This window comes from Neoarius graeffei, chromosome 11 (genome assembly GCF_027579695.1).
Source record: "Neoarius graeffei isolate fNeoGra1 chromosome 11, fNeoGra1.pri, whole genome shotgun sequence".
Classification (NCBI taxonomy): Eukaryota; Metazoa; Chordata; class Actinopteri; order Siluriformes; family Ariidae; genus Neoarius; species Neoarius graeffei.
In genome coordinates, this window is record NC_083579.1 from 3,534,940 (window position 1) to 3,553,826 (window position 18,887).

The 18,887-nt window shown below is 42.1% G+C and overlaps 1 protein-coding gene across 1 annotated transcript in view; it reads right to left on the reverse strand.

Moving 5' to 3' along the window:
• Positions 1-18,887, reverse strand: part of plb1 (phospholipase B1) — a 120,915-nt gene that overhangs the window by 32,081 nt on the left and 69,947 nt on the right. Inside the window, exons 15-20 of the mRNA XM_060934831.1 lie at positions 8,005-8,113; positions 7,590-7,641; positions 6,205-6,285; positions 6,042-6,107; positions 1,563-1,663; positions 340-421 (exon numbers count right to left, since the gene is read on the reverse strand). Coding sequence (XP_060790814.1) covers positions 340-421; positions 1,563-1,663; positions 6,042-6,107; positions 6,205-6,285; positions 7,590-7,641; positions 8,005-8,113 — 491 coding nt within the window. The remainder of the gene's footprint in view (positions 1-339; positions 422-1,562; positions 1,664-6,041; positions 6,108-6,204; positions 6,286-7,589; positions 7,642-8,004; positions 8,114-18,887) is intronic.

Genomic DNA, 18,887 nt, shown 5'->3' on the forward strand with positions numbered 1-18,887 from the left:
TTTGTCATTACTCGGAACCTTTTTTTAAGCACTTCAAAGTATGTTATAAATAAAACAGATTTACACAGGCCTATTATATGCTATACTCAGTGCAGTATTATTTCATTACTAATATTATTATTTTCCTGTACATTTGTATTTACTTAATTTTTATATATTTTTTCCCTTTGTTAGCATCAGGGACAATTTTCAGTTGGGGCGCGAGCCCTGTTATAGTCCCTCGCCACCATGTTTACTGTTTTGTATTTGTGGTGAACTGCAATAAACTCAACTAAATAAACTGAACTAAACTTTAAAAATGTGAGTTAAGAATAAAATATGTGGCTCTTGTCAACACACCTGATACGCTTCGGTCATTTCTATTAAAGCCTGCAGCTCTGAAGATCCTTCTGCAGGGTTCATCAAACAGGGACATAAATACCTGTAACACACACACACACACGTCAATATTACCAGTGGAATGCTATAGACAGGAATTTTACACTCACCGGCCACTTTATTAGGAACACCCCTACATCCACCTGCTGTTTCATGCAGTTCTCTAATCAGCTGATCCCTCAACAGCATAAAATCACAGTGCATCAAATCACACAGATATAAATCAGGAGCTTCGGTTAATGTTCACAATGTTCAAACATCAGAATGGGCAAAATCGTGATCTCACAGTGAAGTGTGACTTTCTCTCACTGTGGTATGGATGTTGGTTTGAGCCAGATGGACTGGTTTGAGTATTTCAGAAACTGCTGATCTCCTGGGGTTTTCACACACAACAGTCTCTAGAGTTTACACAGAATGGTGCAGAAAACAAAAAACATCATCGAGTGAGTGAGTGACAGTTCTGTGGGTGGAAACAAACGCCTTGTTGATTAGAGAGGTCAGAGGAAAATGGACAGATTCATGGTTCGAGCTTTTTTTTCCAGGAAGGCTATAGTAACTCATATAATCACTCTTTACAACCATGGTGAGCAGAAAAGCATCTCAGCATGCACCAGGAGAAAGAAGAACACATTGGGTTCCATTCCTGCAGCCAAGAACAGGAAACTTAGAATCAACAACAAGTTCCTATTAAAGTGGCCGGTGAGTGTTTACTGTACCTAAAATGTGACCTGAATTGATGGTGATAAAGGAGTCATAAAAATATCATCATGATTCTCAGAGCCATTTCGACGATATATGACATGTCTCTAGATATAGATTTGCAAACAAATTGTTAGCAAAACAGTAGTGCTGCATTAAAAAAAAAGTTTGTTTCACTAATTCCTACAAAAATAAATGTATTAAAATTGTTATATGCTGAAAAAAATCCTCTTTATAAAAATATTTAGCACTACTCCTTCTAATCAGGTTCCAATTATTATTTTTTAAATGAATGAAATTTAATAAAAAGATCACAGGGTCTCTCAGAAAATCATAGTGTCATAATTTATCACAGTATTGCTCTTATAGCCCAGCTCTAAAATACAGCTTTCTGAATCCCACTGATGCACACTGACCCTGCTGTAAGACCTGTGCTAAATGATGTGTGATATTTTGCTTTATGGACTGAAGGGACATTCACTCACTTGAACAGCCATGTGGGACAGCCGAGACTGGAGCGCTGATGCAGCTGGCGCACTAGAACGGTGTTTAAAAGTTCCATCAGATTCACTAAAACACGAGGAACCTATACACACACACACACACACACACACACACACACACACACACACACACACACGCACACACACAGGCACAGAATATCACACATCATACACAAGGCTCCCGACTTAATTACAGAATCTCTGAGTGGACTTGAGAGCTGCACTTCACTCTGGATTAAAGAAATGTCAAACTGGGTATAACCCAACACTGCCTGGTGAACTGGTTTCATTTCCAGTTTGCTTTAACCCCGCCTCATTCAGATCCTGACTGTACACCTTTGCGTTCCTTTTTGCCCTCAGCACAGAGCAGTAGGGGTGCGAGTCTCTCAATACAGATAATGATGACGATGGATGTGTGGAAGATTTAAAGCAGAGAGTGGTTTCGATACACAAACAGGCCACACCTCCTCCGCTGACACAAACGCCACACCTCACTCACCGAAACCTCTGAAAACTGAAGCTACTCCTCCTTCACTTGGAAACTGAGGCTACACCTCTGCTGCAACTCATTCAAGCAGAGGCCACATCTCCATTACTGTGAATGACAAATAAACCACACCTCATTCATTTGGACTCACAGATGTAGATGCCACGCCTCCTTCACTGAGACTGACAGATACAAAGCTCATGCCTCCTTCACTATGACTGACAGATACAAAAGCCACACCGCTTTCATGAAGACTGACAGAAACAAAGGCCACGCCTCCTTCACTGAAACTGGCAGATACAAAGGCCACGCCTCCTTCACTGACACTGACAGATACAAAGGCTATGCCTCCTTCACTGAAACTGACAGATACAAAAGCCACACCTCTTTCATGAAGACTGACAGAAAGAAAGGCCACGCCTCCTTCACTGACACTGACAGATACAAAGGCCATGCCACCTTCACTGAAACTGGCAGATACAAAGGCCACGCCTCTTTCATGAAGACTGACAGAAAGAAAGGCCACGCCTCCTTCACTGACACTGACAGATACAAAGGCCATGCCACCTTCACTGAAACTGACAGATACAAAAGCCACACCTCTTTCATGAAGACTGACAGAAAGAAAGGCCACGCCTCCTTCACTGACACTGACAGATACAAAGGCCATGCCTCCTTCACTGAAACTGGCAGATACAAAGGCCACACCTCTTTCATGAAGACTGACAGAAAGAAAGGCCATGCCTCCTTCACTGACACTGACAGATACAAAAGCCACACCTCTTTCATGAAGACTGACAGAGACAAAGGCCACGCCTCCTTCACTGAGACTGACAGATACAAAGGCCACGCCTCCTTCACTGACACTGACAGATACAAAGGCTATGCCTCCTTCACTGAAACTGACAGATACAAAAGCCACACCTCTTTCATGAAGACTGACAGAAACAAAGGCCACGCCTCCTTCACTGACACTGACAGATACAAAAGCCACACCTCTTTCATGAAGACTGACAGAAACAAAGGCCACGCCTCCTTCACTGAAACTGGTAGATACAAAAGCCACACCTCTTTCATGAAGACTGACAGATACAAAGGCAATGCCTCCTTCACTGAAACTGGTAGATACAAAAGCCACACCTCTTTCATGAAGACTGACAGAAACAAAGGCCACGCCTCCTTCACTGAAACTGGCACATACAAAGGCCACACCTCCTTCACTGAAACTGGCACATACAAAGGCCACGCCTCCTTCACTGAAACTGACAGATACAAAAGCCACACCTCTTTCATGAAGACTGACAGAAACAAAGACCACGCCTCCTTCACTGAAACTGGTAGATACAAAAGCCACACCTCTTTCATGAAGATTGACAGAAACAAAGGCCACACCTCCTTCACTGAAACTGGCACATACAAAGGCCACACCTCCTTCACTGAAACTGGTAGATACAAAAGCCACACCTCTTTCATGAAGACTGACAGATACAAAGGCCACACCTCCTTCACTGAAACTGGTAGATACAAAAGCCACACCTCTTTCATGAAGACTGAAAGAAAGGCCACGTCTCCTTCAGTGAGACTGGCAGATACAAAGGCCACACCTCCTTCACTGTGACTGACAGTTATAAAGGCCACACCTCCTTCACTGAGACTGACAGATACAAAGGCCACACCTCCTTCACTGAGACTGACAGATACAAAAGCAACACCACTTTCATGAAGATTGACAGAAACAAAGGCCACGCCTCCTTCACTGTGACTGACAGATATAAAGGCCATGCCTCCTTCACTGAAACTGGTAGATACAAAAGCCACACCTCTTTCATGAAGACTGACAGAAAGGCCACACCTCCTTCACTGAAATTGGCAGATACAAAGGCCACCCCTCCTTCAATGAGACTGACATGCACACAAGAGGCCACGCCTCCTTCACTGAGACTGGCAGACACAAAGGCCACACCTCCTTCACTGAGACTGACAGATACAAAAGCAACACCGCTTTCATGAAGATTGACAGAAACAAAGGCCACACCTCCTTCACTGAAACTGGTAGATACAATGGCCACGCCTCCTTCACTCAGACTGACAGATACAAAGGCCACACCTCCTTCACTGAGACTGGCAGAAAGAAAGGCCACACCTCCTTCACTGAGACTGGCAGATACAAAAGCCACACCTCTTTCATGAAGACTGACAGAAACAAAGGCCACGCCTCCTTCACTGAGACTGACAGATACAAAGGCCACGCCTCCTTCACTGACACTGACAGATACAAAGGCTATGCCTCCTTCACTGACACTGACAGATACAAAAGCCATACCTCTTTCATGAAGACTGACAGAAACAAAGGCCACGCCTCCTTCACTGACACTGACAGATACAAAGGCCATGCCACCTTCACTGAAACTGGCAGATACAAAGGCCACGCCTCCTTAACTGAAACTGGTAGATACAAAAGCCATATCTCTTTCATGAAGACTGACAGAAAGGCCACGCCTCCTTCACTGAGACTGGCAGATACAAAAGCCACACCTCTTTCATGAAGACTGACAGAAACAAAGGCCACGTCTCCTTCACTGAAACTGGCAGATACAAAGGCCACACCTCCTTCACTGAAACTGGCACATACAAAGGCCACACCTCCTTCACTGAAACTGGTAGATACAAAAGAAATACCTCTTTCATGAAGACTGACAGATAAAAAGGCCACGCCTCCTTCACTGAGACTGACAGATACAAAAGCCACACCTCTTTCATGAAGACTGACAGATACAAAAGCCACGCCTCCTTCACTGAAACTGGTAAATACAAAAGCCACACCTCTTTCATGAAGTCTGACAGAAACAAAGGCCACGCCTCCTTCACTTAAACTGGCACATACAAAGGCCACACCTCCTTCACTGAAACTGGCACATACAAAGGCCACACCTCCTTCACTGAAACTGGTAGATACAAAAGAAATACCTCTTTCATGAAGACTGACAGATAAAAAGGCCACGCCTCCTTCACTGAGACTGACAGATACAAAAGCCACACCTCTTTCATGAAGACTGACAGAAACAAAGGCCACGTCTCCTTCACTGAAACTGGCACATACAAAGGCCACACCTCCTTCACTGAAACTGGTAGATACAAAAGCCACACCTCTTTCATGAAGACTGACAGATACAAAGGCCACGCCTCCTTCACTGAAACTGGTAGATACAAAAGCCACACCTCTTTCATGAAGACTGACAGAAACAAAGGCCACACCTCCTTCACTGAAACTGGCACATACAAAGGCCACACCTCCTTCACTGAAACTGGTAGATACAAAAGCCACACCTCTTTCATGAAGACTGACAGATACAAAGGCCACGCCTCCTTCACTGAAACTGGTAGATACAAAAGCCACACCTCTTTCATGAAGACTGACAGAAAGGCCACACCTCCTTCACTGAAATTGGCAGATACAAAGGCCACCCCTCCTTCACTGAGACTGACATGCACACAAGAGGCCACGCCTCCTTCACTGAGACTGACACAAAGGCCACACCTCCTTCACTGAGACTGGCAGATACAAAGGCCACACCTCCTTCACTGAGACTGACAGATACAAAAGCAACACCGCTTTCATGAAGATTGACAGAAACAAAGGCCACACCTCCTTCACTGAAACTGATAGATACAATGGCCACGCCTCCTTCACTCAGACTGGCAGAAAGAAAGGCCACACCTCCTTCACTGAGACTGACACATACAAAGGCCACGCCTCCTTCACTGAGACTGACACATACAAAGGCCACGCCTCCTTCACTGAGACTTACACATACAAAGGCCACGCCTCTTTCACTGAAACTGATATGCACACAAGAATCCACGCCTCCTTCACTGACCACCAACATTCTGAAAAGGAAACTTCCTCTAACCTCTGCATCTCTTTTATTTTATTTATTTATTTTTATTCATATTTAACACCAGATCTGTTTCACCTCTTGCTGTAACATGTCCAAAGCTTCACGGATGTTTCTCATAAAATTATCAGCAGAGTAAAAGACCTAGAAGATGAAAACAGGATAATGAATAACAATAAAATGAAATAAAAACTTTATTAATCACATGTTAAAGTAATATCCTAATAGAAGTCAGGAGTACCGGGTCTATACAGAATTCACACAGATCATTTCCTCCAATGAACAGCGTGATGACCTTCCAGTCATTTTGGAAATCAATGCGCTAGAGAGGGAGAGAGAGAGAGCGAGGGAGAGAGAGAGAGATTATGATGCTGCTAAGGGTGGTGTATTTGTCACTGTTTGTCTTAACATTAATAAATGCTTTAATGTTACAGCGTATAGATTAACACTTTATCATAACAAGACCGTCATTGATGGTGTAGCTCACTCGGGCCCCGTCTAGTCCAGAAGGAACAATCTAAAGTGGGCCACCTTGCGCAATAAATGTTGCAAGCTATATACACTATATACAAGCTATATATAGAAGTTCTGTACACCCTAGGAATACCGACCTATTTACCAAAAAGAATCCAAAACGGCGAGGAATTGACCAAGAAGAAGTGATTTTTGTCGAACTGCTCATTAAGGTTTAATTAGCCCATAACTTCATTAATAATTGCAATGAAGCAAATCTGGGTAGAAGTTATATGCAACCTAGGTACCCCTACCTTCCTGCCAGAAAGAATCAAAATCGGTGAAGAATTGAGGAAGAAGAAGCGATTTGTGTGGAAACTGCTCGTTAGGGATTGATTAATTACTCCATATCTTAATTATTAATTGCAATTATGCAAATTTGGGTAGAAGTTATATGCACCCCAGGCAGACCTACCTTCCTGCCAAAAAGAATAAAAATCGGTGAAGAATTGAGGGAGAAGAAGTGATTTTTGTGAAATGTGGACAACGCCGGACGGATGACGGACAACACATGATGGGATAAACTCATTACCTGTCGGCTGGATGAGCTAATAAGAGCTAACAGCTTAGCCTTACAAGACATTAACAAGCTCGCAAACCCCAAGCTATGTGTCTAAATATCACTCATGACTCATCATGACATCATCTTCTTCTTCTTTTTTTCAGCTGTTCCCTTTAGGGGTCACCACAGTGGATAATGTCCCTCCATCTCCTCCTGTCCTCTGTATCTTCTTCCATCACACCAACCATCATCATGTCCTCCTTCACCACATCCATAAATCTCATCTTTGCTCTTCCTCTTTTCCTTCTACCTGCAACTCCATCTTCTTTTACCAATATAACCTGCATCTCTCCAATGTACGTGTCCAATCCAAACCATCCCAATCTCACCTCTCACTTTGTCTCCAAGCCGTCCGACATGCCTGTCCCTCTAATATTCTCATTTTTAATCCTGTCCAACTTTGTCACCCCCAATGAAAATCTCAGCATCTTCAGCTCTGCTCCCTCCAGACAAAAAGCCAGGAGGATGAACTGTATACTCATGACATAACTGACAAAAATAAAAAAAATAATAATGACTAACGTGTGGATGCACGATTAGCATAGTCTCACCGAGTCACTTGCCATTCTTGTGATGAGGGCCCGTGTCTGCGAGGGCAAGTCTCTGAAACAGGAAGCCATCTTGAATGAGGTATAATGTATAATTTAGACACAACTCAATTGTTATTTAATTCCTTTGTTGACTTATTTGTGTACAGTTAAGTTAATAAAACTAGTTATTGCATACTACACCACCTTGCTGTTGAATTCTGGATTTATGGAAGGAGTCTCCAGTGTCAGTAATAAATAAAAATCATAATTGTTGCCAGATTACTCTGGTATAAACAGAATAATACACTGTAGGACATCCTGCATAAACAATGTGTTCTTATAGGCCGAAAGCAGACGACCGTACGAATAAAATCAACGATGAAGTAAAAGCAGTTTTGTTTGATTTGTTTGGTAACTGGAGGTTGTAGGTACTGACTGGCTCTTGGCTCCAGAGACAGCCTGGTTGAGGAATGCCTGTTTTGTGGTGGCTCTGCCCGTCCCGGTGGAGAAGCCAGTGAGTGAAGGGTTAAACTTCCTCAGGATGTCTGAAGAGCAACACAAACTACAGTGAAGCATTTCATGCAAATACTAATAAACACATTTATTTGTGCAAAATTGAATTATTTATGCTCATTTTTCATTTATTTATTGTCATATTACACAATATCCTACAGGTCTTTTCATACCCGCCCATGATATTTAGTTATCTCTGCCAAGGTGGTAATATTTTCAGTGCAATTTGTCTGTTTGTCTGGATTATGCAAAACCTCGCAACCCGATTTCCATAAAACTTGGTGGAAGGGTGTAGCACGAGCCGAGGAAGAACTCATTAGATTTTGGAGAGGCTCTGAGTCATGGGATGGACCCATCAACTTATTTTCCATTTTGCTAATGTTCAAGAAGCAGCATTTGCCATACATATTAAAATCCAGTAGATGGCAGTAAAGTTATACTGACAAAACATAACCAGTGTAGAAATACAATGACTCTATATCACAATCCACATTCATGGGTACTAGGGTACCTCTGGGATATTATAGAAGAGTCGATTTTGTCCTTGATGGAGGTCAGTGCTCTCCGAGTGACCTTCTAGTTTCAAATTACTCAGTTCTTTACACCACCATATCCAGTATATACACCATACAGTTACAGTAGTTCTGGTTAGTTAGTTCGAGTGGCGCTCCAAGAATGCTTCTGTTTCACTAGAATAGCACTGGGATAGTTCACTGTGTGTATTACTACACTCTTTCACATAAAATTACACTTTCTACTCCAAAACTGTTACTACAGTAGTGTTAGTGGCATCATCGATAGACATGCCAAAAGATACTTTTCACAAATATACATTTTGACTTAAATATGAAAGCTGATCATTTGAACATGAAAACATAGAAGCGATGCCAATTTTATCAAAAGCACCTTTAAAGGCCCGGTCCCACTGCACTTACGGATGCAAAGAGGATGTAAAACGTAAAAAAATCTTTGCCATCCGTTGGAAAACGCTATGCATCCGTTGTGTACTCATTGCATACGTGCTTCATACGCTCTATCCATCGAGCATCCGTCCACTGTGATTTCATCCGTGCAAAAAGTTTTGAGCTGCACAAAACTTTTAGAACGGATGAACTTTCCGCCGTGTACGATGTAAATCCACAACATATACGAGCAACAAACGTTCTATGTCCGTTATCATCCGTTAAACGTCTGCTGTATCCTCTCTGCATCCTCTGGGCATCCTCGCAACTCACATCCGCTGCAGCTGAAAACGGAAAGAGGGAGGAAAGATAAGGTACATGAAACGTCTATTCATCGTTAGTAGCACGGAAACAGAAAGGATGTAAGCGTATGCATCTCGTATATAAAGTATTCAAAACGGACAAAGCGTTTATATCTGGGATGTATCTCGTATATTTAGGATGTCTGGAGTATGTCTAGAGTATGTAGAAGGACACCTAGCGCAGTGAACGGTCTGCATCCGATATACATCCGCGCAACATCCCCTTTGTTTCCGTTAGGCGTACGTGATGCATCCCCTTCATCCGCTATGCATCCGCTCTTTCTGCTATGCGTCCGCTTCTCAGTTATCACCGGTAACCCCTTCGGAGCTGTCATCCACTTCCATCCGCTTTCATCCGCTAGGCTTCCTATGAACATGCGTTTAACATCCCCGCTATATACTACCCACGTCCGTTCTTTTCCGTTCTGTTTTCGCCAATTTTCGCCAATTTTGTCCATTTCTGGAGCGGATGAAAACGGATAGAGCCACCCCCGAAATTTTGCTCGTCCGCTGTGTCCTTTTTGCATACGTTTTGTGTCCATCGGCCAGTGGGACCGGGCCTTAACACGACTGTACAAATTGTGAGTTAGCTAGCCAGCTAGCTAATAAGCTATAAAGTGAGTGTGCCTTCTTTAGGATCTATTTTCGCTCATGGATCAAAAATAAACAAAACATTCAGCCATATTGCGTTTGAAATGTCACTTACTTAATACACTGCAACCGTGCCCTAAAGGACTCTTTTACTACAAACTTTCACATATAACCGACTAAGTTTGTGTCCCCTGCCTTTAGTGACAATGAGTCGGTGTCTTCAAAAAGACATCACTGTGTCACGTGTGTTGGCACTCCGAGTGCCATTAGGACTAATTACAGTACCATGCACCTGTTCCGGATTAGAGTGCAGTCACAGCACATGCTTATAAACACTCTCTAAACACACAGGCTTGGTGAAGTATACACATTGTACTGAGTGTCTCACATTACCAAGCCTTATTATCTGTGAATTGCCTTCCTGGTTTTGACTTTGTTTTGTGTATTTGGACTCCGCCTTTCGTGCTTGCCTCTGCTATTTTGTTTGTGCCTCGTGTGACCATTGCCAGTTTCATGTCTTACGTTTTTGTCCTGTTTGCCTGCCTGTTTGTAAATAAACACTCTTCCTGCAATTACAGGCGTCATTCGCCTGCTTACATGACACACTGAGCCATGCACTCCTCTTCCCCCCAGACACAAACAATAAGTAATCAAATCCACAGTCGACTTAACAATACATGTTAACGTCATAAAACACGGGGTTAACGGGCCTCGCTTAGGTGTCAGTCACGAACAATTATCGAGATGGTTGATCAAAGGATCAACAAAAGGATGAAATGACTGCTGATACCGCTAAACTTAACACCTAGTTAAAATGCATCGGTGGTGTTTTTATACCCTCCGTCCCGCTCCACGGCATGACATAAATGACGTCATCAGTGCTTTGTGACACATAAATGAAGTGAAAGGTGAAGAATTAGAAAACAGAGTGAGTCAGTGTGCCTCGGTTCGTGATCCTTTAACTTAGTCAGTGAACTGCGATAGTGACTCGGAAGGAGAAATGCGTGATAAGGAATTTTAATGTGCTGAAAATTTCACATATAACAATGAGTGTTTGATGTGACAAGTGGCTCCATTTCGGTATTACAAACTTTTCAGTATAATGAACTATTTGCACGTCACCAAAGGAGTTTGCTATGGACCCTTTTCACGTGATGTCACGACAAACGTGGCCGCCATTTTGGACATGTACTACCAGTAGTTTACCACAGCCAACATTGAGGAACGTCAGCAAAGAAAGTTTTTACTTTCAGCAAGACTTCCATCATGCCACTATATTGTTGTGCACCTAGATGTAGTAACCATCAACAAACAAGGCAAGGTTTATCATTTTATCGGATCCCGACAGATGTTGACCGACGGAGAAGATGGATAGCGGCCATTAACAGGAAAGACTGGCAGCCCTCGGCATACCAACGCTTGTGTAGTGACCACTTTGTTGGAGGTAAGACGAATAAAATTAGCCAGAAAAGGCATTACATTGCTGTTAACATTCTGTGGCGGCGAGTGTGTAACCAAATAGGTTAAAATAACCCATTGAATATGGGAGCAAACTATTTTTTTTTATTCACTGGAATGAAAACAAATACATTAAATGAACAACAGCTTTGTTTCACTTTTTTCAGTGTGTACTCGCATAGTGCTCACCGATCCACGAGTGTAATGTTTTAACAGTCATCCAAATGACTGAACGTAAACATTGCTACAGTAACATACTAGCTACTATGTTGTTGACATTAGCTAGTGCTAACAGCTAGCTGCTAGTACACTGCTACAACACAGACACCGACCCTAATAATACAGTTCTTGGTCATTGCCTGGTAACAGCAAATTTATAACGGGCCATGTCTCAACAGACTAAGAAGTTATTTCAATGACATTTAATAACATTTTGTTTATCCCGAGGACCGAAAGTAAATGAAAATGTGAACAAACCTTAGCTGTAATAAGATGGCGACCACCGGCTCCAGGGACGACCCGCTGATGTAGGCATGTTACCCAGCCTGACACAAAATATTTGTAGGTATCCAAACTCTTATACGCTTTCAGATCAATACCTGTGTATGGCGATGGGTTTTTAACGACATAGGTACAGTGGGGCAAAAAAGTATTTAGTCAGTCACTAATTGTGCAAGTTCTCCCACTTAAAAAGATGAGAGAGGCCTGTAATTTTCAACATAGGTATACCTCAACTATGACAGACAAAATGAGAAAAAAAATCCAGAAAATCACACTGTTTGATTTTTAAAGAATTTATTTGCAAATTATGGTGGAAAATAAGTATTTGGTCAATAACAAAAGTTCATCTCAATACTTTGTTATATACCCTTTGTTGGCAATGACAGAGGTCAAACGTTTTCTGTAAGTCTTCACAAGGTTTTCACACACTGTTACTGGTATTTTGGCCGATTCCTCCATGCAGATCTCCTCTAGAGCAGTGATGTTTTGGGGCTGTCGCTGGGCAACACGGACTTTCAACTCCCTCCAAAGATTTTCTATGGGGTTGAGATCTGGAGACTGGCTAGGCCATTCCAGGACCTTGAAATGCTTCTTACGAAGCCACTCCTTCGTTGCCCGGGCGGTGTGTTTGGGATCATTGTCATGCTGAAAGACCCAGCCACATTTCATCTTCAATGACCTTGCTGATGGAAGGAGGTTTTCACTCAAAATCTCACGATACATGGCCCTATTCATTCTTTCCTTTACACGGATCAGTCGTCCTGGTCCCTTTGCCGAAAAACAGCCCCAAAGCATGATGTTTCCACCCCCATGCTTCACAGTAGGTATGGTGTTCTTTGGATGCAACTCAGCATTCTTTCTCCTCCAAACACGACAAGTTGAGTTTTTAACAAAAAGTTCTATTTTGGTTTCATCTGACCATATGACATTCTCCCAATCCTCTTCTGGATCATCCAAATGCTCTCTAGCAAACTTCAGACGGGCCTGGACAAGTACTGGCTTAAGCAGGGGGACACGTCTGGCACTGCAGGATTTGAGTCACTGGCGGCGTAGTGTGTTACTGATGGTAGCCTTTGTTACTTTGGTCCCAGCTCTCTGCAGGTCATTCACTAGGTCCCCCTGTGTGGTTCTGGGATTTTTGCTCACCATTTTTGTGATCATTTTGACCCCACGGGGTGAGCTCTTGCATGGAGCCCCAGATCGAGGGAGATTATCAGTGGTCTTGTATGTCTTCCATTTTCTAATAATTGCTCCCACAGTTGATTTCTTCACACCAAGCTGCTTACCTTTTGCAGATTCAGTCTTCCCAGCCTGATGCAGGTCTACAATTTTGTTTCTGGTGTCCTTTGACAGCTCTTTGGTCTTGGCCATAGTGGAGTTTGGAGTGTGACTGTTTGAGGTTGTGGACAGGTGTCTTTTATATTGATAACGAGTTCAAACAGGTGCCATTAATACAGGTAACGAGTGGAGGACAGAGGAGCCTCTTAAAGAAGAAGTTACAGGTCAGTGAGAGCCAGAAATCTTGCTTGTTTGTAGGTGACCAAATACTTATTTTACTGAGGAATTTACCAATTAATTCATTAAAAATCCTACAGTGTGATTTCCTGGATTCTTTCCCCCATTCTGTCTCTCATAGTTGAAGTGTACCTATGATGAAAATTACAGGCCTCTCTCATCTTTTTAAGTGGGAGAACTTGCACAATTGGTGGCTGACTAAATACTTTTTTGCCCCACTGTATACAGATCATGTGGGCCGAAGTCAGGTAAAGACGAGGGCTTCGTGTACTTCCGTACGTCAGTGAACAATCCTGGTGGAAGCAGGTAAACGTCGTTCTCTAAGCCTGCTAACCTCAATTTTTGCAAATACCTCTCCCTCTGCTCGCCCTGTAAATGCCCTACGTCGCTGGATAGTGAAAATGTTTTCTGCATCTCGCTCCTTTTTCTTTTATGTTTTTCGTTTGTCGCCTTCCTCGCATTCAAACCGATTCGAGCCGAAGTCCACTACATGTCCAAAATGGCGGTCACATTTACGAAGGTCACGTGACTGAAAAGGGTCTATAATTAATTTCTTTCATGAAAGTAAAAACCTCCCATTTTTTCCTGTATCCTGCAGAAATCTGGCTCCCAATACACACCTCTAGTATCAACCTGACGCCCTGTGAAACTTTCTGCCAAGCTGTATAAAAATACGGATTTGTATCTTTATTATTGTACTGTACAGTGGTGCTTGAAAGTTTGTGAACCCTTTAGAATTTTCTATATTTCTGCATAAACATGACCTAAAACATCATCATATTTTCACACAAGTCCTAAAAGTAGATCAAGAGAACCCAGTTAAACAAATGAGACAAAAATATTATACTTGGTCATTTATTTATTGAGGAAAATGATTCAATATTACATATCTGTGAGTGGCAAAAGTATGTGAACCTCTAGGATTAGCAGTGAATCTGAAGGTGAAATTAGAGTCAGGTGTTTTCAATCAATGGGATGACAATCAGGTGTGAGTGGGCACCCTGTTTTATTTAAAGAACAGGGATCTATCAAAGTCTGATCTTCACAACACATGTTTGTGGAAGTGTATCATGGCACGAACAAAGGAGATTTCTGAGGACCTCAGAAAAAGCATTGTTGATGCTCATCAGGCTAGAAAAGGTTACAAAACCATCTCTAAAGAGTTTGGACTCCACCAATCCACAGTCAGATAGATTCTGTACAAATGGAGGAAATTCAAGACCATTGTTACCCTCCCCAGGAGTGGTCAACCAACAAAGATCACTCCAAGAGCAAGGCGTGTAATAGTTGGTGGGGTCACAAAGGACCCCAGGGTAACTTCTAAGCAACTGAAGGCCTCTCTCACATTGGCTAATGTTAATGTTCATGAGTCCACCATCAGGAGAACACTGAACAACAATGGTGTGCTTGTCAGGGTTGCAAGGAGAAAGCCACTGCTCTCCAAAAAGAACATTGCTGCTTGTCTGCAGTTTACTAAAGATCACGTGGACAAGCCAGAAGGCTATTGGAAAAATGTTTTGTGGATGGATGAGACCAAAATAGAACTTTTTGGTTTAAATGAGAAGAGTTATGTTTGGAGAAAGGAAAACACTGCATTCCAGCATAAGAACCTTATCCCATCTGTGAAACATGGTGGTGGTAGTATCATGGTTTGGGCCTGTTTTGCTGCATCTGGGCCAGGACGGCTTGCCATCATTGATGGAACAATGAATTCTGAATTATACCAACGAATTCTAAAGGAAAATGTCAGGACATCTATCCATGAACTGAATCTCAAGAGAAGGTGGGTCATGCAGCAAGACAATGACCCTAAGCACACAAGTCGTTCTACCAAAGAATGGTTAAAGAATAAAGTTAATGTTTTGGAATGGCCAAGTCAAAGTCCTGACCTTAATCCAATGGAAATGTTGTGGAAGGACCTGAAGCGAGCAGTTCATGTGAGGAAACCCACCAACATCCCAGAGTTGAAGCTGTTCTGTACGGAGGAACGGGCTAAAATTCCTCCAAGCCAGTGTGCAGGACTGATCAACAGTTACCGCAAACATTTATTTGCAGTTATTGCTGCACAAGGGGGTCACACCAGATACTGAAAGCAAAGGTTCACATCCTTTTGCCACTCACAGATATGTAATATTGCATCATTTTCCTCAATAAATAAATGACCAAGTATAATATTTTTGTCTCATTTGTTTAACTGGGTTCTCTTTATCTACTTTTAGGACTTGTGTGAAATTCTGATGATGTTTTAGGTCATATTTATGCAGAAATATAGAAAATTCTAAAGAGTTCACAAACTTTCAAGCACCACTGTACAGAGGTGGAAAGAGTACTAAAATATTATACTCAAGTACAAGTACTGTTACTCTGATGAAATTTTACTTAAGTACAAGTAAAGTTACCAGACAAAAAATTTACTCAAGTAAAAGTAAAAAGTAGATCATTTAAAATGTACTTTGAGTAAAAGTAAAACGTTACTTTTAACAATGGGTGTTTTCTGCCTCCATTGTGTTGTGCAAAAATGAAAAAGAAGAGGAAACAAGGATATATGTACATCTCAACCCAGATGTTTTATTTAAAAGAAGTGTATCAAATTGAATGCTTAGGATAATGCTGCATTAAAACTGAGACAAACAAAAAAGGTCAATACACACAGTCATGTCGTTTACATCGCCCTGACCACACACAAAGCATTGTACACGAAATATGAAAGTGAAATGTTGCACCGAAATCTTGTAGCTTGCCTGTGTGCACTGTGTGTTATTGAACAATTCAATTCAAACATTATTTGTTTTGCTTAGTATTCCTTTCTGGTCTGTTGGATGTAGAATGGTAGGAGGACTGATCACGTCAGGTTGGCGAGCTAACTTGCTTGCATGATTAGCCAACCGAATAACAGACTAGTTACCATTACGTTACAGTACCAACAGGTTGCTACTTCAACATTAGCAATGCCATCCACTATTTTTGGAATATAACCAGCCTATTGTCGGTTTTACTATGGAAAGGAAACATTATGATCAGGGGCGCAGATACGTTTTTTGAACTGGGGGGGGGGGGGGGGGGGGGGCAAAAAACTGGGGGGGACAAAGCTGCCAGCAAACCAACCCCAACCCCGATATGCCTGTCAAACTTGTTGTGGGTAACCATAGCAACCAAGCTCGAGCTCGCAACCTGTGCAGTCTGCGCAGCTCAACCAACCGAATATCAGTCTTTGTTTTGTTTTATGTCAGTTGTTGCAACTATGTATACACTGCTGTGCACCTCAATAAACTGAATGGTAATTAGTCTTTTGATTTTTCCGTGAGGTTTGCCTTATGCAAAGAAAGACAGCATAGACGTTTCTTCCTCCCTACAAGTGGGGGGGGACCGAACGAGGTGAATTTAAATCTGGGTGGGACGAATCCCACCCTCTATCTGCGCCCGTGATTATGATGCCAATGACAATACTTACCTCAACATAGGGCTTTGACCTTGGCCCAAAAATCATATTCGAAGTTCGTTTGGAAATTAATCTAGACATTCGAATAGTATTCGAACTTTTATTAATTATATTATTCTTAAATGCCTCACTAACACCTCGGCATCAAAATTAAATATGATATTCAGTCCACCAGGGGGCAGTGTTCAGTCAATGTCAATAAGATTACGTGCAGGAAATATGAAATATTCAGGCGTGTTTTTACAACCACTACTAATGAAACGTGCAGTGTCGTAGTAATTGGCATTACACCGGCTGACACTTTTAACGTTACATAATCCACAAACTTCGTCGTTTGTCCGTTGCCTTTTTTGTGTGAAACGCTGTTCCTTCGGTTTCCTGGTTGCTTGTACTGATGAAAGCCTCTAAACTGTAGCCTCACTGACAATCAAAGGGGAACGTTTACAAAATGAGCAGGTGCTGCTAGGCCTACACCTAATCTGTGAGTTTATAACACTGCCGTTCCGAGCCCATTCGTGTTGGCTTTTGAGAATGTTTGTTTTGAATGAGACCGGTGTCAGCTGTCATGTCACTGCTTCCTGCTCGCGTCTCTGATTCACAATTCAAACAAACACGGACACGATATGTTATAAGATCACAGATTAGTTTTACGTGCTCACTTCATTAACTTATGAACTTCATGGTATGTAAATTCCACCATGTGTAGGCTAAATTAATTTAGGCCTATAGGCTACTTGCGCAATTAAACTAATAATTTTTTTTTTTTTAGCAACTATCCAAAGTTGACAAAAATAACAGCACATGAAAGCATTACTGCGCACTGTCGCATAGTCTACGTTAGTAATTTCATTTATGTTATAACATCAGGTGTACAAAAACCAACCAAATATCTGCAGAAAAAAAAACAAACACCGATATTTTCAGAAGAAAAAGTCACATTTTATATTGCATTTAATCACATCAGCAGTTACATTACACTTCATTTATTGTAGGCCTATGTTGTACTTAATAAAGTCAGACTCTGTCCAATCTCGCAAAAATGACTGACTTCTGATGAGGAAATGAAAAATATTAGAGTTAATATTAGGAAATAGAGTGTCTATCTTCACCTGCCGGCGTATCGCAGCCCCCTCTCACCTTCTAGCGCTCCCGCGTGCAATGTCTTCAAGTGGGCCCTCAAGTTTGAAGTTGTTGATTGATAGGCCAATTTGTTTCCACATATTTTACAGGTAACCTTTTTTTTTTATCGCATTCTCCATCTTTTTTTTCGAATCCAAAATAGCACCACGCATCACTTTTTAAATTCTCCGGAGTGCAAATCTCCAACATGCTAGCATCTGACTCCATTGTTCAATGCGTGCCAGCTTGACGCTAACGTCTACAGGTGCCCAGATAAGACAAAAGACAATGACCTTCGCGATTCACATAAATTCCACAGACGTTAAAAAAAAAAAAAAACCTGCGACCTGAACTGAAAACGTTTACAACCACATTCACAAAAATAAAAGAATTATGCCTAATGATACCATATACAGGTTCGAATATTTAGAGCTGCCTAATATTCGTTCGAACATCACTTTTTTTCACAACATTCGAATTGTATTCGAATATCGAAGTTCGAAGTCAAAGCCCTACCTCAACATGCTTGCGCAGATTAGACGTCGAATTTTTGTATGCCGCAATGGTTGTCTTCTTGGGCACACATAATCTGCATTGCATAATGAAACTGTCACCCCTTTTCTCTACGAAGCTGAAGTGATCACGTATGTAGGGCCAGGGGTGCACTTCATTACTGGAAGAAATTGCATTTTCTGCAGGGTCGTCCACCACAGGTTCCTCGGTCTCCTCCATGTCCGCAGGGGCGCTTTATCAACACCCGTGGCCCAGGGGCTAGGCCCCTCATAGGCTACCTGTCAACCCTACCTTTACCGTTGGCCAGGAAAACACTCTTATTTTATTTGCAATACGTGTCAAGCATTTACAGTGTAAGTGCATAATTAGCCTAGAAGCCTACGATAGGTTACGTTTGGCTCAGCGT